This window comes from Myodes glareolus, chromosome 2 (genome assembly GCF_982192425.1).
Source record: "Myodes glareolus chromosome 2, mMyoGla1.1, whole genome shotgun sequence".
NCBI classification, from domain to species: domain Eukaryota; kingdom Metazoa; phylum Chordata; class Mammalia; order Rodentia; family Cricetidae; genus Myodes; species Myodes glareolus.
This window is the reverse complement of record NC_142027.1, coordinates 66136039-66163715: the sequence shown is the minus strand read 5'-3', so window position 1 is coordinate 66163715 and position 27677 is coordinate 66136039. Positions and strand designations below refer to the sequence as shown.

The window sequence follows — 27677 nt, the reverse complement described above, 5'->3', positions numbered from 1 at the left end:
TTTTTTTTTCATTTAAATTATCCATTTCTGTTAATCTATGTGCTGCTGTGAGGCTCATTTACCTTATCTGTTTACATACTGTCCATCCTGCTTTTTTGCTTTTCTCTGGCTGGCTGCCAGCCCCCACCAGCCCCTGCCTGCCCCCTCCTCTGCTTAGCTATTGGCTGTTCAGGTTTTTTTTTTTTTAACCAGTCAGGTGCCATAGGCAGGCAAGGTGAAATAGCAACACACCTTTACATAGTTAAATAAATGCCGCATAAACAAATATGACACATCTTTATATAGGTAAGCAATTGTTCTGCAACACAAATGCAACACATCTTTGTATAGTTAAGCTAATATTCTGTTCCACAGCAGACTCTAGTGTGAGTCATTTTAAGCCTAGAGCTGGGGTTTCCTGAAATGGGGAAGAGATAAGTGATACTTATCGTAGTCTCTTGTCACCTTGTCACACAGTTCCCTCAGTTACAGAGACACACATCTGAGATCAGGGCCGTCAGAAACTGCCTCTGTGCTTGACATCGGAGGGCTTACTCAGGGTTGAACACGTCAGTGATTTTAAGGGGATTTCCTTGAAGATTTTGTAATGTACAAATATAATTTTAAAAATGTAAATATGTGATATCTTAGGGAAGGTAAGTAAATTAAATAGTGCGTTATAGAATTCACTCCAGAGCCAAGTCTTAAGACTTTGAAGGATGGTTGGCCTGTTCATCTCTGTTGAATTTTTAATAGGAATTTAAGAAATTAATTTTTTTTTTTTTGCTTTGTCTTTGTCAGTCTCCACTAAAATCTTATTACATGACAAGTCCTGGATTTGGTTTTAGGAAAAGACTCTGCCCTAAAATGGAAAAGTCTTTCGAGCTACCCACCCCTCAGAAGAAAGAGATAGTAAAAAAGAACTGTGTGTGATGAAGCTCTGACTTATAAAAACAAACAGGTGACCATTGCAGAGGTCCGTAGTGGCTGTGGAGAGCGCCTGCACAAACACACTTATGTGCAGTGCCTAAGAAGGGTTTTATCACATGCACAGCAAGCTTTGTATAATCGCTAGGTGTGTGCAGCTTGGTTAATTACTGTATCCCATTAACAGGATGAGAAAATTAATCTAGATAAGTTAGCTACTCATTTATTTGTGTACTGATGGATGTTCTTCCGTGGGGCCTTTGGGAATTTTGGCTTAAAAGAAAATAGAAGTTAGTTGTTCCTAAGAAATTTCAACTCTTCTTAGGAATATATAAAGGACTTAGAAGCATTTACTAAGCAAGCCCAAATGGTCATGCAGTGATGTGGGATACCAAAACAAAATAAAACTCAAAATAATCTACTTTCTGAAGAGATTTATTTGTTTATTTTTGCACAATGGATACATTGAATTGGTGGTACACGATATTGGTCTTTTTGTGTGTGTGGAGGTGGGGTACTCGGGGTTGAACCCACGACCTTGCACACACATACCAGGCTAATACTTTTAACACTGAGCTATGCTGCCAACCCACTGGTAAGGAATTTCAGTAAGATTGATAGAAACCTACTTATCCAAGAACATTCGAGTGTTTTTTTAATGGATAAATTTCCAAATTATTCTACAGGTATTAATTTAAGTGTTTGGTTAATGAGTACTGTGAAAATTGAACCCTTACTAAAAAGGAACTAACTTAAGGCCTAGGGAGGGGCTTTGTGGCAGTATACTCATCTAGCATGCACAAGGCCTGGGAGTCACTCTACAGGAAAAAAAAATTAGGAGCCTACAGTCTTGTTGGGTAGGTAATTGTAGGAAGGCTGTTGGCTGGAGATCATAGAAACTTCCTCACTTAATCATCAAGAGGAACTTATTAGAAGTATTTTAGAAAGTCCAAGGCAGGAATGTAGCTGGGCCGTAGGAACGGCTAGAGTCGTTCAGGTGTTCTTGCTCCCTTGCTTACGTCTGCTGTTCTTCTCTGTCTGCAGACTAGTTTTCTGTTTCTGTGTGCCAGGTGACGGTAACTGTTAGACTCCTAATGTAGCTCTTCCAACCAAGATGAGGACAGCTAGCTAGAAGCAGAGTCTTGGTCTGTGTTTGTAGTGAGGAGCTAATAGATACAGCTTGAATCAGTTGTGCATCCTGGACTGGTCACCTCTATAGACAGGGATCGAGGCTGTAGTAATTATCCAGAAAGACAGGAGGAAAGGGACAGTCTTTAGAGTAAGATTCCGGATAAAGGCGGGAAGTATTTTACTAAACTTTTCACAAGACCCTCAGCAAAATGAAAATATCTTGTATTTTATTATGTATAATATGTGATAATATATATTATTACATATAATAGTTAATATTTTATTTAGCTATGAGTTTTGTTTTAGGATTTAAGTAAGGATGTTTTCCCATATTTTCCAGGCTGGTCTCCCCATTGTGGGTTTAAGCAATCCTCTGTTGTAGCTTTCCAAAGCACTGGACCTACAAACACACACCACTGTATCTGGCTATAATATGATTTATAAGTTGACCAGTGTAAAATGGTATATGTTGCACCTTGGATCAAATCTTGAGTAATTCTGTGCTGATTAACATAAGCAGCGCCAACATATTTTTTAAAATGCTATTCATAGATAACAAAATGTGATGTGTAGATATCAGAAACACAAATTGTTGGTGGCATGTCCACCCTGGCTAAATCATGAAAACACACTGTGTAAAAAGAAGGCAGACACAAAAGGTCAACAGATAATGTGACTCCTTTGCATAAAATGTTCAGGACGCCAGTCTGTAGAGGCCGAGAATTGACTGTTAATGGGTAGAGGGTTTTCTTTTAAAGGGATAAAAATGTTCTAGTGTCATGGGGTGGATTTTGTCGTCTTGTAAATTATATCTTGGTTTAAAATGCTATTTGTCTAAATGTGCTGTGTGTGGGTCAGTTCCTTCTTACTTTTGCTTTGTTTCGTGGTAGTCATTGATAAGGCAGACTTTTTCTATTTGTCTGAGCAGAGATTGTAGTGTGTGGTAGAGTCCGAGGTTCAACTCCTTGTACACAAACAAATACTTGGTTGATGTTACAGTCATGGTAGTTTGTTTTTTTTAATCTTGCTTTGGTTTTTGGTTCAACTGGGGTTGAACCTAGCATTTCATCATGCTAGGTAAATCAACATTGTACTACTGTGTTATATCTCTAGCCCTCCCTTAAAAAAACAAATAAACAAAAACTTTTTATTGGACAGGCAAGAAGGCTCATTGGGTGAAGGCATTTGCTGCACAAGCCTAGGCACCTGAGCTCATTCCCTGGAGCCCACATGACGGAAGAAGAGAACTGACTCCACAGAGCTGTCCTCTGACCTCCACACATATGTGTCCCCACTGTCCTCTGACCTCCACACATATGTGCCCCCACTGTCCTCTGACCTCCACACATATGTGCCCCCACTGTCCTCTGACCTCCACACATATGTGTCCCCACTGTCCTCTGACCTCCACACATATGTGTCCCCACTGTCCTCTGACCTCCACACATATGTGTCCCCACTGTCCTCTGACCTCCACACATATGTGTCCCCACTGTCCTCTGACCTCCACACATATGTGTCCCCACTGTCCTCTGACCTCCACACATATGTGTCCCCACTGTCCTCGACCTCCACACATATGTGTCCCCACTGTCCTCTGACCTCCACACATATGTGCCCCCACTGTCCTCTGACCTCCACACATATGTGTCCCCACTGTCCTCTGACCTCCACACATATGTGTCCCCACTGTCCTCTGACCTCCACACATATGTGCCCCCCACTGTCCTCTGACCTCCACACATATGTGCCCCCCACTGTCCTCTGACCTCCACACATATGTGTCCCCACTGTCCTCTGACCTCTACACATATGTGCCCCCCACTGTCCTCTGACCTCCACACATATGTGCCCCCCACTGTCCTCTGACCTCCACACATATGTGCCCCCCACTGTCCTCTGACCTCCACACATATGTGCCCCCCACTGTCCTCTGACCTCCACACATATGTGCCCCCCACTGTCCTCTGACCTCCACACATATGTGCTCCCCACTGTCCTCTGGCCTCCACACATATGTGCCCCCCACTGTCCTCTGACCTCCACACATATGTGTCCCCACTGTCCTCTGACCTCCACACATATGTGCCCCCACTGTCCTCTGACCTCCACACATATGTGCCCCCCACTGTCCTCTGACCTCCACACATATGTGCCCCCACTGTCCTCTGACCTCCACACATATGTGTCCCCACTGTCCTCTGACCTCCACACATATGTGTCCCCACTGTCCTCTGACCTCCACACATATGTGTCCCCACTGTCCTCTGACCTCCATACATATGTGCTCCCCACTAATAGTACATAGTTCAGGGGAAAAAACTTTCATTTTTGAGATAGTGTCTTGTTAAGTTGCCCAGGCTGCTCTTAAATCCCCTTTGTAGCCCAACCATGCAGTGAGCTCGAGGCCCTGCTGTCTCGTTCTCAGGAGTGAAGACAGTGGACCTGCACCTGTAGACTGGGCCAGAATGGCAGTTTAAAATGACTTCTGAGTAAAGTTGGGTTCCTGCATGCGTTTGGTTAAAATAGGAGTATATGTTGACTGTGGCCCAGGACTGAAAGTGAGCTCTCCAGCAGGATGAGATTGTTTGCACAGACCTGTTGGGCTGGTACAAACCGTGGAGATTGCTATGTACCTCATTTGTCTGCCTCTGTCCTTCTGGCCCAGTGGCCCACAACAACTCTTTTATGTCTCACTGTCCTCCAGATCTTCTACTGTGTAGAGCCCTTATCGATGATAAGGGGAAATATACAGGCTCATTTCTTACCTTTCCTAAGAGCTTACCTATTGCTGGGTTCAAAGTGGCAGACTTAGTTCTGGAGGGCTGTGAAGGACCGCAGACAACTTCTGCCAGATATTGAAACCCTGGTAGCAATTCTTGCTCTACCTCTGTATCTTGTCAGAGTCTTCTTGCCTACTCCATCCTTCAGATGGAATAGGAGATGGTTTTGAATGCTTTTTATGTAGAGGGCACTCTTAATCCATATGTCTTTAAGAAAAAAGCTCCCAGCTCCCGCCCCTGGCCCTGTGGCTCAAATCTTGCCTATTTCCTGTGTTTTACTAATAGAGCTGTATGCTTCAGGCACCTACCAGTCAGGTTTGCTTCTGTGAACTGGTGTGGGGATGGTTCACAAAAGGCCAGGGTTTTGTTGTTGTTTTGTTTTTGTTTTTTGTGGGAACCTGTTGGTTTTCCAATAGCAGTTTTATGTCTTAAAGGGGCATTTGAACCAATCTACATGCACTTGTTATATTCCCTCTGTTCTGAAGATTGCTTTTAAGAGAACAGATCTAGAAGAGTTTGGGAGGGCTAGCAGAGCCAGTCAGGTGAAGACATCTAGTACAAACTTGTTGAGCAACAAAGCCCAGAAAAACCAGCTTCAGAAACGATGTGAGAACTGATAGGAGAAACGAGCCTAGATGTAAGCAGTGTCACAACATTTGACAGGAGGAGGGAGTCTGTAGGGAAGAAGACCCACCCACACAGGTGTCATTGCTTGACAACTCAAGCAAGTAGAAGTTAAATAATACAGTGCTCAAAGAACTGAGAAAGCTAATGATTTTAGAACAGAATGTGCTAAAATTAAAAAACAAATTCCACCCCCCCAAACTAAATCTATTGATAGTGACTATAGGGCAGGAAAGACAGGCAATAACCATGAGACAGTTAGTCCCAGTCATAGAGCAGCCCAGGTAAGAAACGGTGGTGACACAGGCAATAACCATGAGACAGTTAGTTAGGTCCCAGTCATAGAGCAGCCCAGGTAAAGTAGATCAGAGGAGAAGCCATTGAGAACTTTGCAGAGTTCACCATGTAAGGCCTAAAAAGAACACTACACAGGCTGCCTGGCACAACGACGATGCAGTATATTGAACTGGCTAGTGGGTGCAAGGTACTAGAACGGAGGCCCAGTCTGTGAAGATGTGGAGCCGCTGAATTAACCACTAATGTTAAAACCAGTGCGTCCATAGAACTGAACGAAGACATAAAACCTTTAAAAGAATAATAAGGCTACCACAAAAAATAGGAAAAATTGGAATGTGTAATTCAAAGTAATCGTGAAGAAAAAAAATCCAGAGACCTTTCTGAAGAAAAAGTCTGGTTTTTGACAGTTTATGGCACACCACAGAGGCGCACTTCTGCCAGGAAAAACATTTTTCCTCTTTTTGGATTTCTCTTTAAGTTCTTAAACTTAGATCAAAAATCTTAATTCCTAGAAGAAAAGAAACTTGGAAATGAAATAGTAAAAGTGAGTTAGGGCCTTAGACTTGGACCTTCCTGGGAAACAAAATCCACGTGATGTTGGCCGGGAGCAGTAGGTCCCAAGGAGACAGCACTATTTCCTACAGGTGGGGGATCCTAACACCTCCAGAAGCAACAGGCTTGGGAAGAGAGCCAATTTAGCTGTTACATAAATAATAAAATCTTAAGCTATGTGTGTTTAAACTATCTGCTTAATAATGTTCCAGATCTGTATTGTCCAATGCAGTAGCCACTAATCACATGGTTATGGAGCCCTGAAGATATGGTTGGTGGGACTGAGAACTAAGTTTTAAATTTTGTTTCCATTTTGGTAGGTATGTATGACTAGTGGCATCTGCACAGCCCAGGATAGGTAGACCATGATCCAGACTGCAAAGTATCCCCTGGAATTCCATGACTTGGTTCCTATTCTGCCAGAACAGAGTGAAGTAGGAAGGTGGTGACTGACTAAGGGGGCTGACATGCTGTAGACGTTACATCACTTTAGAGCAATGAGACTAATTACTGAGATGCGTGAGTGTTTTCTGATGGAGAAAGGCTCAAAGGGCATTGTCAGTGCCAGTGCTGTCCATGCGGAGTGCAGGGGTGCTGAGTAAGAGCTATCCTCTTCTACTTTCTGTGCTTTGTATGCATTTGTGTACCTCTTTATATGAATCTTGAAAGACAATGATTATATGTAATAACATAGGAGATAAAGCAGGATGGGTGAAGAAAGTAGGATTAAAACCGTTTTGAATAAGGAACGCAATAGCTGAGGTAGTTCGTGGGTTCAGTCTTGAAGCCTCAACTTGAGAGCTTGGGGTCATGGAAACGTACCTGAGATCTGCATTTGCTGTACAGAACCTATCAAAGTGGAAAGTGAGAATGGGAGGGGCTTCAGAGATGGCTTCAGTGCTCCTCTAGAGAATCCAGGATCCCAGCACCCACAATCCACCTTGCTCACAACGGTCTAACTCCAATTCCAGGTGATCTAATGCCCCTTCTGGCATCTGTGGACACCAGGCATGCACATGGTAGACAAACAGACATGGAGGCAAAACACTCATATGTAGAAAATAGAAATAAATAAATCTTTAGAAAAAACTGTGTGTGACAGGAGAATTACTATAAACTTACAAGACGATAGACAGAGAGCATAGTAAATGCTCTTGCATAGCATATGTGAGGCCCTGGTTTCAACTCCATTGCCACAAAAAAGTGAGTGGAGAGAAAAAGAGAAAAGAAAAGCTAGCTGAGATTAGATGGGCATGGTGGTACATAACTGTAATCCCAGCTGAGTCTGGAAGCCTGGGAGTTTGAGGCCAGCCTTGGCTAAGTAGTAGGACTGTGTCAAAAGAGGAGCAGGCAGAGGGGGAGGAGGGAAAGAAGGCAAGAGGAAGATCCCAGCATAAGCTAAAGCTGATTTCACAACAAGCAGAGATTAGGAGTTCAGTGTGTCTCTAGCAGGAACATGGGAGATCATTTGATGAGTAAATGTTTATCTGAACAGAGAATCAAAATGTGTAGAAAGGCTGGCAGAAGTGCTTGAGAAGTGAAAATGGAGTCTAAGATTCGTCATGCTGTGTATGCAAACACTGCAGACACGAATCTTAGCCCTAAGACAGTTTTTGTCATTGATTAGCACGGTGACCCTCTTTCTCTTGAGCCTCAATTTATTGTGAGCAGTTAACACACTGTATTAAATTACCTCCCAATCTTAAGTTCCGTGAAACTTTAGCACTTTACTCTCAGAAAATGAAATATAAGCAAATAATTAGTCACTATAGTGCTACAAGATGGTGAAATTAAGAACAACGAGAAAATATTAGCAATTAGGGAAATTTCACTTGTTTTCTCCTTCAAGGATGTAAAAGGATTTTGGAAAAACACTTGGTGTCTCTGAAGGTGATCAGTAAATATTTCGTTTTGTTTTTTTGCTTAGATTCTAAACATTTGAAAAGGAGTTGCCTGAGAATGTTAGAAGTAGCCTGTGTAGTGAAGGCTAGACTGGAAAACATGCTTTCATCCCTCACTGAACCCCAGAAGTGACTTCACACACTGCATCACAGGTGGTAGCAGCCAAGTTGACCTGGAAAAATCCATGAGAACCAGGGTTCTTTTTTCAAGAACTTTTATGAACACATTCATTGTAGAAGATGATAGATTTCACTATACATTTTCACATATGTGTATCACACACACAGTGGTCGCTTGCACCCCTCTTCCTCTCCCTGCCCTACTGGTCTCCCTCCACACAAGGCACTTTATGGAATTGTGGGTTAGACTGAGTTCAACACACCCTATTTATTCCTGCCAATTTGACACCAGGATGAGTCATCCGCTTTTCCTGAGTAAATAAATTAAAAGGTGGAGAAAGACCGGTAGGATTTGGCAGAAACCCTGCTCTTGGCCACCCAAAGAGAGAGAAGCTCTTCCTTCTAACAGTAAATGCTGTATATATTCACTGGATGGAAGATGGTGAAGGAGGTGATGCATATTGTTCATATGCTCCATCCTCAGAATTGCTTGTCACGTTTGGTGTCTGTCCCTCGAGACTACATGTTAAGGCTGGGAGTATAGCTCAGTGGTAGAGTACCTACTTAGCATGTATGAGACCCTGGATTTGGTCCTCAGCACTGGGGGAAAAGATTACATGGTATATGCATAGGTTTAAAGTAAAATGAGATTATCTGTACATGGTATTTTATTTTCCAAATTGAATCAAATTTTAGTTAATGTACACAATTAATTATAGACAACTATAGTAGACATGATTGAGTTACCCAGCTCAGAATTTTGTCCTGTCTGGAAGTTTTCTCTGTTCTTGAGACTGAACTCACAGCAACTGCATCCCTTGCCAAAGACTCCTTTTCTTAAACCATAGCCAGTTGAAGCAGGTGTGCATACCTGACCCGTACTGGGCTGGTCAGGTTCTTATCCTCCCACATGGGTTCCTGTTCGCCTTGAGACTTGTTAAATTCTGTGTGAGTGTTTTACTGTTATTTTCTTAACTGAAATTAAAATGGTTCAGTGGTTAGGAGCACTGACTGTTCTTTCAGAGGACCTAGGTTTGATTTCCAGCAACCACATGGTGACTGACAGTCATTTGTAACTAGAGTTCCAGGGAATCTGGGGCCCTCTTTTGGTACTAGGTGTGCATACAGTACACAGACATAACTTAAGGCAAAACATCCATGCACATTAAATAACAAAATATTTTTAAGTGAAATTGGAAAGGTTTGTTGATAACTCACAAAATTTCCTCAGTTCAAATCATAGGAACTTTTTCAAAAGGGTATTTCTAAATAGCCATTATACAAGATGGCATTTGATACTGAAGTTAAAATTTAAAACCAAAACCAGTGTATATTTTGGTTGGTAGATATTGTAGCATTTGAATCCTCTGGGAAAGGCCAAAGACTTAGACTCAACTCAAATTTAGATTAAGTGAGTTTATTCTTACTGCTAGCAGAAAAACAATGGCCTTAGAGCCAAACAGTATTCCATGCTAAATGGGGGTAAAGAAGAGGTTTGTAAAGGTGGATAGCAAGGTGTCCATTACAGTTATCTATGGAATTCATAGCTGGGCTGTTGTAAAAAGGAGCGCAGGCTGCCGCCCGACTCCCAGCTAGCTTTACCCGAAATAATTACACGGAAACCGTATTCATTTAAACACTGCCTGGCCCATTAGTTCTAGCCTCTTATTGGCTAACTCTCACATATTGATTCAACCCATTTCTAATAATCTGTATTGCCACTTGACTGTGGCTTACCAGCATGAGTCTAACCAGCGTCCATCCCGGAGAGATGAGCCATGCGTCTGCCTAACTCTGCTTTCTCCCAGCATCCAGTCCTGTCTTCCCCACCTATCTAAGTTGCTGTCCTATCAAAAGGCCAAGGTAGTCTCTTTATTTAACCAATGAAAGCAACGCATATAAAGAAGACCCTCCTATACCACTAGGCAAGAAAATTGTTCCACTTCCCCCAGTTATTTCTTTTCCCCATTGTATAGTAATAAAAAGACCACTTCATCCCAGTCCCAGAGTGTTAAGTAGGTTTGCAAAGCAGAAAGCAGGAACACCATTATCCTATTCTTAATGCATCTTCAGGCCACTGGGGTCTCATAGGCATTCCAGGGCAAAAGTCAACAGCCCTTAAGGGTTGCCTGGTACCATATTAAATTTCTTTAGCCATCACAGGGGAGTTAGTGTGTGAATTATTACACAGGTCTGAGCACTTTGGGGGCAGTGTCACTGTAATTTAGCAGGCAATTACACAATGTCATCATGTTAGGACAGGCTGCCACATCCCCAGGCTGCTGAGAAAACCCAGTCCAGGGGGACCAGCAGGGCAGAAAATATTTGTAGCAACATCCTGGTGCCAACGTGGCGCTCAAACCCATGACCCTGAGATTAAGAGTCTCATGCTCTACCAACTGAGCCAGTGGAACAGAAACTTGAATTTACAGGTATGCGTCTTCTAGTCCAGTGATTTTAATCTATGGATTCCAGAGCACTGGCACTTCTTAGGACAGCGGTTCTCAACCTGTGGGTTGTAACCCCTCTTGTAGGTTGAGCGACCCTTTCACAGGGATTACTTAAGATCATTGGAAAACACAGATATTTACATTATAGTTCATAACAGTAGCAAAATTACAGTTTTTCGTTGAAGTAGCAACGAAAATAATCTTGTGATTGGAAGTCACTACAACATGAGGAACTATATTAAAGAGTTGCAGCACGAGGAAGGTTGAGAACCACTATCCTAGAAGGAGGGAAATTATAAGGGTGTCTTCATTGTCACAGTCGCTAGGGACAGTGCTCACTTGATATGCCATGGTGTGTGAAAGAGTCCAACTCTATAAAGATTTGTTCTGCCTGATCTCCCCATCTCCCCAGGCTAACCTCTTGTAGTATATACTAATATTAAAAACCTCCACAGGATGTTAGAGAACAGGCTTAGAGCTTTGCTGTAGGCTTGGCTGCTGCACCCCTTACAGTCAGCAGTTTGCAGCAGCACTCACTCAGCTTCCAGTTCTGTAAGTTAGAAGCTAAAGCCCATGGATTCTCTGGTCAGGGACTCACAAGACTGAAATTAAGTATCAGGGAGGCTAGAGGATGTCCTCAGGGTTCTTGTTTCCTAGTTAGCTGTTGGCTGGCAGCCATTCGTCACTCAGGAACTATTCTGCAGTGTAGTACAAATTCTAATTGGTCTTAATAATAAAAACCTAGAGTCAGTTAATGCTGAAGATCAGAGCTTTAAAGCAGAGTGACCAACCACTAGAGTTCTTAACCTCTACCAATGCTCAGACCAAAGGGGCGATAATGTCTCTACAAATCCTCAGACGAAATCCTCAGACTGTGTCTGTCTATACAGATCCTCAGACTGCGTCTGTCTCTATGAATCCTCAGACTGCATCTGAGCTCCTATCTCCTCCTGCTTTATATCCCTCTCTCTGCCCACCTATATCCATTTCTGTCTCCTCTTTCCTAGTGCTGGGATTAAAGGTGTGTGACTCCCAAATACTGGGATTAAAGGTGTGAGCAGGCCACCACTGCCTGGCTCTGTTTCTCTTTTTAGACTGGATCAATCTCACGTAGCCCAGAGTGGCCTTGAGCTCACAGAGATCCATCTGCCTCTGTCTCCCTACTGCTGGGATTAAAGGTATGTGCCATGCCACCACTGCCTGGCCTATATGGCTAACTAGTGGCTTAGCTCTGCCCTCTGATCTTCAAGCAATCTTCATTTATTAGATTACAAACAAAATATCTTTACTCTGCAGTCCTTACACACAGCCCCTTCAGCCTCTAAGCATGCTATATTGAATCTGTGTTTTTTGAGTGTCATTGATTTCCCTGTGACAACCTGCTACAGAAGATTCTTGTTCTCTTTCCAGTTCTGAGACTCAAACCCAAGGTCACATGCATGCTAGAAAACTCTTAAAGTGTGCTTATGATTGGGTTGTGTCCACCAAAATCATCTCTGTACCCTAAGATCAGTTGACTTAGGTACGGTGGCCCATGCCTATAGTCACAACAACTAGGGAGCTGAGGCAGGAGGATTACCATAAGTTCTAGACCAGGTAGCTATATTGTGAGTTCCAGGCCAGCCTGGGCTACAGAGTGAGGTATTATCTATAAATAAACAAATATTAAATAAATTGTCATTTTAATTATATTTGCAAAATTTCTATCCTACAATATCTAGGTCGGTGTTTGGGTAGACAGGCAGCTATAATCTTGGGCGATTGTCTTTAGAATTCTGTGTGCTGACACCATCAATTTGAAGGAAAAAGCTAATATGAAATAAAGATACTACCTCAAAATAATTTGTTTTCTCTCACATTGTGTTGTGTCTGGAAGAGCTTTGGCACTCCTAGCGTGCATACTTACAGAGAAGGTTTCAGAGGGCTTGTGTTGTTACAGCCCAGAAATGTTGGGGTTGTTACTCAGATTTTAGCCATTAAATCAGTGGGGTAGCTCCGGCTGGGTGGTGCACACCTTTAAACCCAGCATGCAGGAGGATCTCTGTAAGTTCAAGACCAACCCGGTCTGCATAGAAAGTTCCAGGCTAGCCAAGGCTATACTATGAGACTCTGTCTCAATAAAATAAGGTGGGAACACCTTCTTTAATATAGACTAATAATACTTCATGTTATCTGTGTGATGATAAGAAATTTCAGGCCCAGGCAGTAATTACATATGCCTTTAATCTCAGCACTTGAGAGTCAGAAGCTGACAGATCTCTGTGAGCTTGAGGCTAGCCTGGTCCACAAAGCAAGTGCTAGGACAGCTGGGGCTGCACAGAGATACCCTGTTTCAAAAAACCAAAGAAAGAAAAAAAGAAAAACGAAAAACAGAAAAGAAAAAGAAATTTCAATTGTGAAATAGTTTTATTTTGAGATAACTTTGGCTTTAAAATTATTATTGTTATTATTTATGTGGTTGTGTATGTATATACAAATATGTGGAAGTTGGAAACAAGAGAACACCTTGGGTATCCACCTTAGTTTTTTTGTGTGTGGTTTTATTGTTGTTGTTCCTTTTAATTGGTTTTTTCCCCACTAATTTGGAACTTGCCATGTAGGTGAGGCTTTCTTCTCATCAGTACTAGATTACCAGCCTGGTTTGTTTATTGTTTTATTTATGTGTGGTTCTGGAGACTGAACTCAGGTGTCTTGTGAGCACTTTACTGACTGAGCTATTTTCCCAACTCTGTTTTAATTTTCTAAACATGACCCAACCTAGCAATAACTACGTTGTTGCCCCTTGAAGTTCTTTATGTCGTTTGCTGAGGTGGTGATGGTTTGTTTTCGCAATTTATCTTTCCGTCCTTTCACTATTTAAAGAATATGGTGTGCAAGAAATTTTTCCACACTCGGCCCAGAATTTCAGAAGGATAAGTTTTCTGTACTTTCTTAGTTGACTCCTTGGAGTAACCTACAAGATAAGTTTCGTGTTGTATTTATAAGTAAATAAGATCTGGTTAATCTGAAATGGAATTGCATTTGTGTGCTCTGCTGTGTTTCTGTTACTACTTACCTTAGTGATGGTTTTGTTTCTCATGTTAGTTTGGACTCTTCTGTTAGTATTTGCTAATTCTTACTCAGGGTAGTGTCTGAAATTCTTATTATTTTTTAAGTTTTATTTATCATTATATGGGTGTGAACATAGGAGTGCACATGGTGGCAGTCAGGGAATACTGGAGTCAGCCCCTCCACCTGCCTTTCCATGGGCTCCTTGCATGGGTGCCTGGCTTACACAGCAAGACCTTCACCTGCTGAGCCATCTCTCTGGCCTCTGAACATTTTATTTTTAAATCCAAATTTATTTATTATAAGTTAGTATTGTATCTGCTTTTTGTAACATATTTATGTCCAAAAGCATTTACATACTGAAATATGTATTTTTAATTAACTTACTTTCTTCTTATTTCTTCTTTGTGTATTAGTTAGGATAGTTTTTGAAAATTTTGTGTAAGTAGGTCATGTCAGCTGTGAGTTTCATTAGGAAGGGGGCGTTATAAAATACGTGTGATGAGAAAGGATGGAGACCTAGAAAACAGGGTGGCACAAGTTACTGTCATCTTTTCCTACAGTGCCCTGTCCTAATGAGCAGTCAGGATGTCTTGTCGCATACATGAAGAGAATGCACGCTGCTTTGTCTCCTCAAAGGCTGCTCTTCATTCATGTCCTTCATTGCAGCCCTCACTTTAATCTAGATTTGTCCTCTCGTTTTCCCAAGTTGTGCAGTAGGGGCTTGCGCTTCTCTTGTAATAGTCACACATTTGAGACTTTCTGGGCGTCTTTTGAAAGGGATAACATGACTGGATGGATGGAAATTTCTCTCTTCTCTTTTCAGGTAGCAGGGACTTTGGCATAGCTCAGTTTTTAAAGCCAGGCTCTCTCCCTCTGCTCTGCTCTCTGCATGGGATTGGGGACGTTAATGAAATAAGTAGTCTTTAAGCATAGAGCTGATCAGGGATAGTTCAGCTAAAGTCTGTCTTGTGACATTCTTGCCTCCAGGGCTCAGAACTCAGAAATAGTGGCAGAAAACATAGAGAAGACAGAAAACCAAGGTGCAGATTGTTGCCCAGGCTATTGCTGACCGCTGTAGCAAGCTCTGCAGCATTCTGTGTCCTGGTGTTCCCACCCACTGCCCTAACTGCCCTGTCTACCTGTCAGGGTGACTAGCAGGATCAAATAAATAACTGCTAGAGATGTTTTGTAAAAGTGATACCAGGAACTGCAACATACTTTATTCTTATCGCCCAGAAGAACTCTGTTCATGAACTCAGTCCTATAGGTGGCATCAAGACAGTCATCACCAGTGCTAAAGCAACAGGGATGTAGAGGGACACAGTTGGCCAATTGGGAGGCCATTGAGATAGGGTGGAAATGGCATTCTCACTCCAGGTGCTAGAAGTGAAAACAAGCAGGAATAGGAAGCCAGTTGAGACTTGGAGGTGAAGAGTCGTTAGTCCAACAGCCTGGGAGTCCAGTGGTCTCGGGTAATGGAGAGAGGAAGGAAGCTATGTGCCTCATTGAGGTAGCCATTTTGAGATGCTGATGCAGTGCATGCAGATGTCCAAGGTGGTTTGGAAAGTGGAGCTGGAGCTGGGAGACAAGTCGAGAAGTTAGACTAGGGAAGAACTCTGCAGCAGGATCATTGAGTGAGGCAAGACAGGAGCAGGGATGGAGCTTTGAAGAATGAAGAACAACCAACAAAGGCGCTACTGGTGCCTCGTTGTGTGGTCTGTGACAGGTCTGTTCTGCACGTTATAGGACACAGGAGAGGCTGTGCTGTGGCTGTGCTTGTGAGCTGACGAGTTATAAAAGAGGTCATTGACATCCAACAAGCCACTGTGTGACCATTAAGTCTGTACTATCTCTCAGAGATACTCAAACTAAAATGAACAAACAAAACTAGTAACAAGTTATAAATAGCCTGTAGCAAGGCTTAAAAGTAGAATGTTCGCTTTTTCGGGTTAAGTATTGCTGGCCACTGCTGTTCTGTTCTTAACTGAAAGAGCAATTTATGTGCAATGAAACTGTAATATTGGTCCTCACTAATTTTCTTCCCCCTTTTTGTTTTCTCTCTAGATTTTACATTGTGCTATAGGTAAGTAGAACCCCACCTCCCCACACCCATACATTCTGAATGCATTAAATTGTGCCTTTTTTAGATTCATAGATGATGGGCTTGGTTTGGTCCTTAAAACTCAGATTATTTAATTACTATGTATACAATTGCTCATTTAAGTAGTTTTGCTTTCTGACGTAGAAAGTATTGTTTAGATGTTGTCACCACACACCATTATCTGTTGTAGCTCCTTTCCTGTCGGTTTAGGAGGTAAATAGGGACGCTCCCCCACGTTTCTAAGCATGACTCGGGTTCAGGTGCTGTGCTTTGTTGGAGAATTCCCACGACCCATACATGAATGCTCTGTGTATTGAAAAGCATAACGGTTTTAACACTTATGTACAGGCGTTCTAATGAAAGTAGGTCGTGTGCATGGTTGGCCAGTGGGTTCCTTTTTGTTGGGAGAGCCATCACATTTTGCCCTGAAACTTGGAGGCATAGCTTCCAGTATGGGATAGATAGACACCTGTAATTAAACAAAGGTCAACCTCGGAAAGTGGATAGACCCTATAAAGCATACCCATAGCACTCTAGGTTTGTCTGACAAAGGGACAGTATGCAGATGATATTTATCGAAAACCAAAAGTCTGAAAACTTGAGAACTGTGGCTGCAAGCCAGTATCGCCCGGTCAGTTTACCTCACAGCTGAAGTGGACGTGTGTACTGTTGTATGTATAGTATTATTTTTATTAATGTTTGAATATTTTAATGTCCCAAATTACTTTGATTATTTTAAAATATGTTGTTACACCTCTTTAAAATTTCTATCCCTGGGAGTAAATACCAGTAGGTTCATTTGTTCATTCATACAAAATAAACAAAAAAGCCTCATCAAACTCCTGGTGGGGCTGGGTCCCAGCTCCTGCCTGAGATAGCAGGGATGGAGAATGGGAGCAGCTACAGACATGGTTCGGGGAAGCCATGCCAGTTGGGTCCTCCATTCTGTGGCATAATGTGCCCGGAGGACTGGTGTCTGTGTCACTCTCTTGTTTGTTGATACTGCTCCCCTGGCAGACTGTGAGCTCCTAGGAGGCCCCTGATACATGGGTGAATCTTGCAAAACCTTTCTTTTTTCTCAAGGACCCTGTTCTGTCAATGGGTCTTCCCGACTTCGTCATTGTTCTTTGCCATTGTCTGTGTTCTATTTTCACAGATCACAGAATGATCAGAGTTCTTTATCTTACAAATAATGATTTCCAGCACTTGAGAGGCAATAGGAAGAGAATCTCTGTGAGTTCCAGGCCAGCCACTTAATGAGACCCTGTCTAAACAAAGAGCCAAAACTATAATGTTGAGCCAACCTTTGAGTCTGCAGTTTCCTCCTGGGTAGTTCCCCCTTGTCCCATCACCTAAGTGTATGGCAGGTTCTTTCCCCTTCTCACTGCTGCTTATACCATGTCGTGTGTAAATGTATACACACAAGTATGCATCTGGAGGTCAAAGGACAAGCTCGTTGAGTCCTGGTCTTCTACCTTGCTCGAGACAGGGTCTGTTGTTGTTTGCCACTGCATGCGCCAACTGACTGGCCCCAGGCTTCCAGGGATTTTTATGTCTTTTCCTCCTCCTATCTCCCCATATAAGAGTTGAGATTATCTTAGTTTTCCTTTGCTGATGCTGTGACAAAATACACTGACAAATGCAAGCTAAGGAGAAAGAGTTTATTTCGGCTCACAGTTACATGGAAGTCCTCTGACCCCCTTTAGGCATGTCAAGAGGCCCTTCTCTAGGTCGTGTCCAGTTGACAACACTTGCCATCATAACTGTTGTACTCTTCTGTGTTGAAATTTTTCGTGCGTTCTTGGGAATCTGAACTCCAGTCATTCTTAAAGTTAGTTAGCCAGCGCCTTTAATCCCAGCACCCTAGAGGCAGAGGCAGGCTGATCCCTCCCTGTGAGTTTGAGGCCAACCTGGTCTACAGAGTTACTTCTAAAGACAGCCAGGTCTACATAGACAGAACCAATCTCAAAACCCAAAGTTCTTAAATTAAAATATAATTATATCATTGCTCCTCCTTTCATGATCCCTTTCCCCCTGCTCCCTTTCAAATTCATGGCCTCTCATTCTTTAAACACACACACACACACACACACACACATCATACACATATATGAAAGTAAATATGTTAATACAACCTGCTGAGTCTGTTTAGTACTGCTTATCCATACATATTTTTAGTGCTGACCACTTGGGATTGGATAACAATTTAAGGGGCTCATCTGGAGAAGACTAATTTTCCCTCTCAGCAGTCTCTAATTGCCTGTAGCTCTTCATCTGGGCATGGGACCCCATAAGATTTTTCCTATCTTGCTCGGCTCTTGTTGTTAAACAGCCATATTGAGATTCCATGGGCTTGGCTTCCCTGTCAGATCTAGAAGACACAGTCTTGCAGCAGACTTTCTGATCCTCTGGCTCTTGCTGTCTTTCTGCCCCTTCTTCCTTAATGTTCCCTGGGCCTTAGGGGCAAGGGTTGTATTATCGTGTTATAGATACCCCAGAGTCAGCTGTTCTCTGCCTTCTGACTAGTTGTGACTTGATTCATTGATGAAATGTGAGTGATACACATCCCTGCAGGTGTGAGGTGAGCGCCAGTCTTAGCATTTGATGGCTGGTGCTTCACTCACTGAGCTGGGCTCCAGTCCACTTTGTACTTCTTTTCTTCCTTGGGTACCCCTGCCTCTTGTCCTGTCGATGTTCTTAGGTTCCGTCCTGGCTCACTGAGCTGACTGAACATGCCCTCTCCAGGCGGTGTCTTCCCTTCTCATGGTGTGAGGTGCTCATAACCCCTCTTGTCTTAATACCCAGCCACACCTTGTACCCACACCCCAGACCTGCCCACTGATCTTTTAGGTCTCTACTCCTGCATGCACACGAGGGTCCGCTCCTCAGCAAGACCCCACATTGCCAGATTCATTCTGCCTCCATATTCTCTGTCAGAGGAGCCACCAGCCACAGCCTTCCGTCACCCAGCCTAGACCTGGAGCTCATCACTAACACCTTCTCTCTCACACTCTAGGCCTGGGCTGTCACTTAAGTTTTCAATTTTATCCCCTAAATATTTTTCAGATTATCTTGTTGACAGTCTGAAAAATTGAAAGCTACTTCTCCTGTGAGGGTTTTCAGTAGATCTCATCACACTCCCATGTAGATGTTCCTGAAGTAGTGACACACAGTCTTCGTGTCAGCAGCTGCCATTTATTACTTGAGTTTGTTTTGTCTTACTCCATTCTCCATTTACAATTGGCAAGACCAGTGTAGATCTCATCTGTTCTCACCATAGATAAGTATGTGAGCTAACACAGATGTTAATCTTCGCTAATGTATGTCTCCAACCATGGAGTATATTGGTGTGTGTGTGTGTGTGTGTGTGTGTGTGTGTGTGTGTGTGTGTATTAAAAAGGGGGAAATAAAAAGGTTTTATCTTTGTGGTGGTTTGAAAATGGCCCCCATAGACCCATAGGGAGGAGGTGTGGCTTTATTGGTGTAGATGTGGCCTTCTTGGAGGAAACTGTGTCGGTGAAGGTGGACTTGAGGTCTCAGAAGCTCAAGCTATGTCCAGTAGCTCTCTCTTCCGCTGCCTGAGGATCTGGATGTAGAACCACCTCTCCAGCACCTTGTCTGCCTGTGTGCTGATATGTTACTGCCATGACAATAATGAACTAAACCTCTGAACTGTAAGACAGCCCCAATTAAATATTTTCTTTCTAAGAGCTGCTGTGGTCATAGTTTCACTTCACAGCAGTAAAACCCTAAATAAAGAGTCTTGTGTAACAGTTCACACAGCCAAGTGTTGAACCCACCCCTGTGCTGCCCACGTTCCTGCTTCACTCTGTCCCTGAGGCCTTAGTTAAGGGATGGCTCTGAACGTGTTGCTTCCTGCTTAAAACCGTGACTGGTTTTCATTTCTTCATGGTCTGCACCCAGCCTTCCAGTCCGCATTAGGGCAGCTCTGGCTTCCTGCATCTGAATCTGTGTCTGGGCTTTTCCCTCTCCTGGAGTGAGCCGAGCACATGGCCAGCTGACTGACTTGTCTCTTTCCTTCTCTACATTCCCCTGCTGCCCTCTGACTATGTGGCGCACTGTTGGTGGCTTTGCTGTGAGACCCAGTGCTGTGTCCTCTTTGTAGAATGTGTGCTTTGTCACTGTGTTTCATGCCCTCACTAACTGTTTGGAAATCAAAAGCTGTTCTTACCGGTCCCCGTGTTCCAGCACATAACAGTAGGGATTTCCTGTACACCTAGTGTAGCCTCGTGGACAGTGATCATGGGCCTACCAGATCCTGGTGGGTTTCTAAAATATATTCCAAAATAGTTTCAGTTACTTTAAATAATTAATAACAATAAAAATGAGCTATTTTTAGTATTTATCTAAAGGCACTCATAAAACTGCAGTTTATTTTTGGAATAACAATTGATTTTCTTGCCGTTTTGGAAGTTTACTACAAGCACTTGATCTTTTAGAAACTTGAAGGCTTAAAATATTTTTGTTTGCTTCTAAACTGAAAAACCTGGACCTTGAACAGACTGGGGGTACTTGTGAACTGTGTGGCTCCCATAAGTAAGGCAGACTTTATACACCATCATTTCTCTCTCAGTAAAAGGAGCTCAGGACCCTGCTGGACAAGGTTGTGAAAGTCAGACCAACAGTATTGAAGAACACGGCGCACAGTGCCTGAAGCATGCCGGCCTGAAAATGAGAACAAATAGCATAGAGTGTCATATGTTATTCTGAAGCCAGTATAATGGTCAGTAGTTAGATTTATCTAAGTGTTAGGGTGTTGGCTCAGTTGGTGGAAACATTCACTGTAAAAGTATGAGGATCTGAGTTCAAATCCCCTGTACCTATGTAAAAAGCTGGGCATGACTGTACATGCCTGTAACTCCAGTATTGAGAGGCAGAGACAGGCAAATCCTATTGCATACATCATAAAGCTCACACACGCACACATACATGTACACCAACAAAAAATAATCTCTTAAGGGCTAGTAAGATGCCTCAGTAAGATAAAAATACTTTCCAGGCAAGCCAGAAGTCTTAAGTTTGATCCCTGAGACCCAGGAAGAAGGGGAGAACCAATTCCTGTCAGGTGCCCTCTGACTGCCCACATGTGCCGTGATATGCACATGCCTGCATTCACACATTGCCTTCCCCCTTTTCTCTCTCTTAGTTACTCTTGCTGTGAGGAAACTCCATAACCAAAAGCAACTTATAGAAGCAAGAGTTTATTTTGGCTTAAGATTCCAGAGGGAGAGTCTGTGGTGGTCAGGAAGACATTGCAGCAGGCTCAGGAAGTTGGCTGATCACATTTCATCCACATCCAGGAAGCATAGAGAGAATAGGAAGTGGGCGGGGTTACTAACCCTGAAAGCCACCCACTGTGATTCACTTCATCCAGCAACAAGGCAGTATCTCCTAAAGGTTCTGTGCTTCCCTAAACAGTATGGCTGGTGAGTTGGGACCAAGTATAGGAGACATTTTTATTCAAACCACCCAACATATACGATCACATGTGCAAATGAAATCTAAATGTAATTAGATTTATTTAATTATTTTCTTATTTTTCTTTAGTTGTGATCTTTCTGTGAGCAGTTCAGAGGCACTTACTTCTAGCCTGAACTGGCCCAATCTCACTGCTGCCTGGGCTGGAGAGATGGCACAGCACTGGGCGCCCTTGCAGGGGACCTGGGATCCTTTTCCAGCACTCACTAGTATCTCATAACCTATAACTCCAGCTCCAGTAGATATGATGCCCTCTTCTGGCCTCTGCAAATATTGTACACATGTGGCACGCAGACATACATGCAGGCAAAACACATGTACATAAAAGATAAATAAATCTTAAAAAAAAACCAAGAGCAATAAAATCCCAGGAGCTACCACATGTTGCTGCGCTAGGGCCACCCATGCCATGCTGTACAGTGATAGACCATATATGCTCAAACACTGAGCCAAACTAAAGCCTGCGTTACTTCTTGCTAGTTTATGTGCTCATAACAATAAGAGAAGTAGCTAATACCCCTAACATTTGCTTCCAGCTTGTACCCAGCCCTCAGGGTAGCTGGGCACACAAACAGAACTGCTTTCTTTGAACCCAAAACTGCTTTATTTGGTTGTACTTAATGTGGGCGACATTTTAAAACTGAACTTTACCAAAATAGTAAGGAAGGAAGAAAAGGGGGATAGTTATCTAAAATAAAAACTTCATATCACCAAAAAACAAGAGTTATAAAGCCTAACTCATGCTTAGTCTCTGGGAGCCAGCACAGCCACACACACCTTTCTTCAAGTCCTGACCCCTGTTCCAACCCCACATTTTTATCCTCCTTACAGATAAGAATACAGACCATTTCTCACTCAGTCTCAGGTGCGGCCTTTGTCTGGACTACAGTGGTACAGGTGGAGTAGGTCAGAAGAATGGAGAATCATGCTCAGTCGGCCAGCTTGTGCTCCATCTTCAGGTTTCTAAGGCTCGGCTTTGGACAGCTATCTTTCATCCGTTCTGGTGTTACCTTTGCCTTTTACCTCAAATACAGTGGTTTCTTAGCTTCCACACTGCATACGTTCATGTCGGGATGGTACTGACCAAACTGAAACCTTTGCCAACTCAATTACTTCCTTTAGACTGCATTGGCTTAGCCTCCCTGTCTTGCTTACAGTTCATTCTGTTGCTTCCTGATGTATTTTCCTTCCATGATCCACAAAAGGAAGGGAGGGAGGGAGGGAGGGAGGGAGGGAGGGAGGGAGGGAGGAAAGGAAGGAAGGAAGGAAGGAAGGAAGGAAGGAAGGAAGGAAGGAAGGAAGGAAGGAAAGAGAGAGTTGCCCCTGCATGTTCTGCTCCCGATGCACAAGTTTTTCACTCTTGTTCTCTGAACAAGCTCCCTCTTCACACCTCTAGTTTTGCACATACAGCTTCTTTGCCAGGAACACCCGGCTCTGTTACTTGTTCCCTGCGTGGAACAAACATACTGAGACTAGGGAAAGGGGAGAGAAGTAGAGTGTGCTCCTTAGGACCCCAAGACACTTGGACTGGTAGACTACCTGGTACCTCACAAGCACTTGGTAGTTGGAACCCAAAACCTGTGCAAAACAGTACCTGGGTTTGTGTGGCCACTTCCGGTTTAGAAGGGAACATGTGAAAAGAGCCCAGAAGCTGCGCTCTGCTGCCCTTGAAGGAGAAGCCAGGGCCTCGTGATCGGAAACATCTCTAAAGGTGTTGAAAATGCCATCCTCATATACCATTAGCTCCTTCTAGTCTACAAGAAGCTGGTGTGAGTGAACTGTATTCTATCTAGGTGCCTAGTCAAGCATTGATCCTCTAGGCTGAGATCTGAGAAGCTGGGATGTTGACACCACAATACCAGGTTTTCTGAATTCCATGAAACTAAAAGATGCCATATCCTAAATGAAATTAGTGATCTGAGCAGCAGTGTAAGCAGTGTTTATTACATGTTTTGGTGAGTCCACGTGTGTGTTAGGAAGCTCAAACATGGTGGTATTGCTACCATTTTTTGGTGCATTTTAAAAGTTATTTCAAAAAGCAGAACTGGGATAAAATAAATGCAATTTTTTTTTCCTGTGTGCATGTGATAAGTCTCAGTAATCAACTTGACATGATCTGGAATCACCTGAGAGGTGGGCATCTGGAAATGCTTATAGGAGACTATGTTAAGTTCATTGAAGTAGGAAGCCACCCACTGTAGGTTGTACCACCATTCCTGACTGGAATCCTGACTGTATAAAAAGGGAAAGTTAAATGTGTACATCATTCATTGTTTTCTTCATCTTAACTGCAGACGCAGTGTAACCAGTTGCTCCTTTTTCCTTAACTTCACCACCATGATGGGCTGTACTTTGAACTGAGACACAGTAAACCCTTCCTTAAATTGCTTTTGTTGATATTGTGTGACAACAGAAAAGTGACTAAGACAGTATGTGTGCTTGCATACATAGGCAGGTGCACATATATGCATATAGAGGTCAGAGGTTGGCATCAGGTATGTTCCTCTTAATTTTTGAGGCAGGGTCTCTAACTAAATCTGGAGCTCACCAACTCAGCCAAACTGGCAGTTTAACATGCTCCAAGGATCTGCCTGTCCTCCTCCACCTCAGCTCTGAGCTTATAGGCATCCGGCACCAAACCCAGCCTTCACGCGGGGATCTAATTTAGATTCTTAGGCCTGCATGACAAGCACGGTGAACTGAAGCAGTTTTCTATACCATATTGCCACAGTCGTCACTAGGTGGCACCCTTGTGTTAGTAAGAAAATACTTCTTAAAAATTTTTCGTAGTGAACCACTAACTGAAGCAGAGGCGTGAGTACGTTTTTTTTCCTAATAATTTTTTATTACTTTACAAATAATACCATTCAAAATTTTCACTTCCTCCCGCTTCCCTCTCACTTCCCTTCACTCCCTCCCCTTCTCCCTCCAGTCCTAAGAGAGGACAGGGTACACTGCCCTGTGGGAAGTCCAAGGCCCTCCCCCCTCCATCCAGGCTTAGAAAGGTATGCATCCAAATAGACTAGGATCCCAAAAAGCCAGTACATGCAGTAGAGACAAATCCCAGGGCCATTATCATTGGCTTCTCAGTCTGCCTCAATTGTCAGCCACATTCAGAGGGTTCAGTTTGATCCCATGCTTGTTCAGTCCCAGTCCAGCTGGAGAGGCATGAGTAAGTTAACCAGAGAAAGGGGATGCTTTTCTGTTGCTGCCTCTTGATTTAGTCATTAATGCTGGAGATAATGAAAAACTGGAACTTTATGTGTTATCTGGGAGGTCATTATACAGTATTTCTTAACTCTCTTTTAAGTTGAGCATGAGCTTGGTTTGTCTATGAAGGCAAATGCTCCACTTCCAAAATTCCCTGTGAGAGAGTTGTGGCAGTCGGAAGGCAAGAAAACGTTCCGTTTATATTCTTAGCTTCAAAAGCTGGATCAGACCAGTGAAGGTAGAGAAACACTGTGTAGTGACCAAAATGAGACATGTAATATCTGTTGATCATAGAGGAGGTGTGAATCGTCTTTCAGAATTATTCAGGGTCAGCAAGATGGTTTAGTGAGTAAAGGCCCTTGCCACCAAGCCTGACCTGGGTTCAGTCCCTGGAACTCATAGACTCCCACAAGTTGTCCTCTGACTTCTACACATGTGCTTTGGCACGCACCCCCCTCATCCAAAAAGAAGTTGTTATTAAACTGCGTAAGTTATTTGTTGTGTAGTTCTGTGGCAGGGTACTGGGTAAATAATGAAGTAAATGGAGCACGTTGTTTGAGTGTGTGCAACCTCTGCATCTTTCTCTTTGCTAACAGAGATGGTCTTGCTATATTGCTGCACTGGTCTGACCTGGATTATGATGTTTATTATATTATATTCTTGACACTTCGGTTGTGAGCCTCACCTTTAATTGCTGTGCTCTCTCTCCTGCCTACTTCATTATATTCTTCACTCAATATGGTAAACCTTTTCTCAACTCAGTTTTTATTGCACAAATGATTTTGAATAACATATACTTTTTCGTTTATATTATCTAGCTATATAATTCAGTATATATTTTCTTTTTTAAAAAGCTATTCTGTTTCATTGCTTATATTTGTTGTTCGTTTGGCCTGTTTAACTTTCCTAGAATTATCAATATATGTCTTACTTCCCTATGATCTTCTGTGGCTTTTGTTTTACTAAAAATGTTTGTTGTAGGTCATGTATGATTTCTCTTGCCTATAGTCTCAGCCCTCAGTGGCCAAGATAGGAAGATTACCATGAGTTTGAGGCCAACCAGTACTTCGTGTCTCAAAAACAAAAAGTGTTCGTAATAGTTGTTGCATAGGTATTTCTCACCGCTATACTTTTGTTGAAAAGTATGGCTTTTAGCATTTAAAGAGTGTGTTCTGGGGCCAGAGAGATGGCTCAGGGGTTAGTAGTGCTTGCTGTTCATTTGAGGACTAGATTTCGGCTCTTAGGACCCTTGCTTGGAGACTTTCAAACATCTGTAACTCTGGCTCAAGGGGTCCATTGCCTCTTGCTTCTGTGGGTAACAGTGCACTCATGTACATACAGTCTCTGTCCTGGTTACTTTTGTCAACTTGGCACAAGATAGAATTATCTGGGAAGTGGAACATTCCCTCATTTGAGAAAATGACTTCATCAGTTTGGACTCATGGTTAATGATTGATGTGGAAAGGCCCAGCCCACTGTAGGTGGTGCCAGCCCGGGCCAGCTGGTCCTGGGTAGTATAAGAACACAGACTGAGCAAGCCAGTAAGTAACAGTCCTCTGAGGTCTCATCTTCAGTTCCTTTTTCCAGGTTCCTACCCTCTTTGAATTTCTATCCTGATTTCCTCTGTGATTCACTGCAATCTGGAGACGTAAGCGTAATAAACTCTTTTCTTCCAAGTTTCTTTTTGTCATGGGATTTTTGTCACAACAGTAGATGCCAAAGTAGGACATACATGATAAACACATGCATAATAAAATGTATCTAAATACAGTCTGTCTCTGTCTCTGTCTCTCTCTCTCTCTCATACACACGCACACACACACACACACGGGGTTGGGAAGGGGAATTGAACCCAATGCTTTGCACATGATAAGCAAGTGCTCTACATTGAACTATATCCCCAGAGTCCTTTGTACTATCATTTTTAGCAGCATCTTGCTAAATTGTTCTGGCCTTCTACGTGTGATCCTCCTGGGCCAGCATCCCAAGTACCTTAGATTGGAGGCATGTACACCACAGGTGGTAAAATTAACTGCTGTTTTCCCCCTCTCATTCTACTTTGATATTTGGATCTTTACCCACACTTTATTTTGTTTCCATTTGCCCAATATCCTTTGTTCATTCTTTTATTTGTGCCCCTTTGAATCATTTTTGTAATGATACAAGGTCAGGTCTTCTTTTGTAAGTCAATTAAAAACCTCTTGATAAATAAGTTGAACTTATGTGTAGTTGCTGATATGACTATTGCTCTGTCGATTTTTAAAATATCTTTTATTTATTCTTTGGCAATTTCATACATGTATACCATGTATCTTTATCACATCCACTCCCAGCTCCACCAGGACACCCGCCCCCTTGTGTATCCCTCCCTCCTCATGTCATCTACTGGATTTTGTAACCTGATGTATTACAGACTGGAATGTTAATTGGGTTGATCTCATTCCAGTCTCATGCAGGTACTACTGCAGTAAGTTCATGAGTGCAACAGCCGTGCCATGTCCAGAGACAGCATCTCACACTACTTCTTCCCATCTTTCCACCCATTACCTGGGCCTTATCAGAAGTTGATACAGATGTTCAGTTTTCTCAGCACTTTGACCAGTTATGTGTGTGTCAACTGCTGCCCCTTGCAGAAGCAACTCTCTGACCCAGTTGAGAGCAGCACTAATCTATGGGTGTAAACATAAGTATTTGGAAGGCAGTTTGATAACAAAAGCAGCAGTAGTAGGTCCCTTCCTACAGCCTGTGAGCTTTTCATCAGGTTTACACTAGGCATGAATTCTCTCCTGTGGAATAGGCCTCAAAACCCAGAAAGTAGTTGGTTACTCTGATAACCTTCATGCCCTGTGGCACCAGTGGACACATCATGCCTGCATGATGATATTGTAGCATTCAGGGTTAACTAGGTGTTAACCACTGGTGACTTTTCTGCTCCTGTGTAGATCCTTTCTAAAGTAGGAAAGCTAGTCAGAAGTGGGGAAGTTTTCAGGTCAGTTCCAGTTTGGTTTCTCTTAGGTCCTGCAGCCCAAATGTTGTGTCTTCAACAATAGGG

The 27677-nt window shown here is 42.9% G+C and overlaps 1 protein-coding gene across 1 annotated transcript in view; it reads left to right on the top strand.

Annotated features, from left to right (window-relative positions):
* Positions 1-27677, top strand: part of Hacd2 (3-hydroxyacyl-CoA dehydratase 2) — a 95171-nt gene that overhangs the window by 5295 nt on the left and 62199 nt on the right. Inside the window, exon 3 of the mRNA XM_085685499.2 lies at positions 15880-15898. Within this exon, the coding sequence (XP_085541625.1) occupies positions 15880-15898 (19 nt within the window). The remainder of the gene's footprint in view (positions 1-15879; positions 15899-27677) is intronic.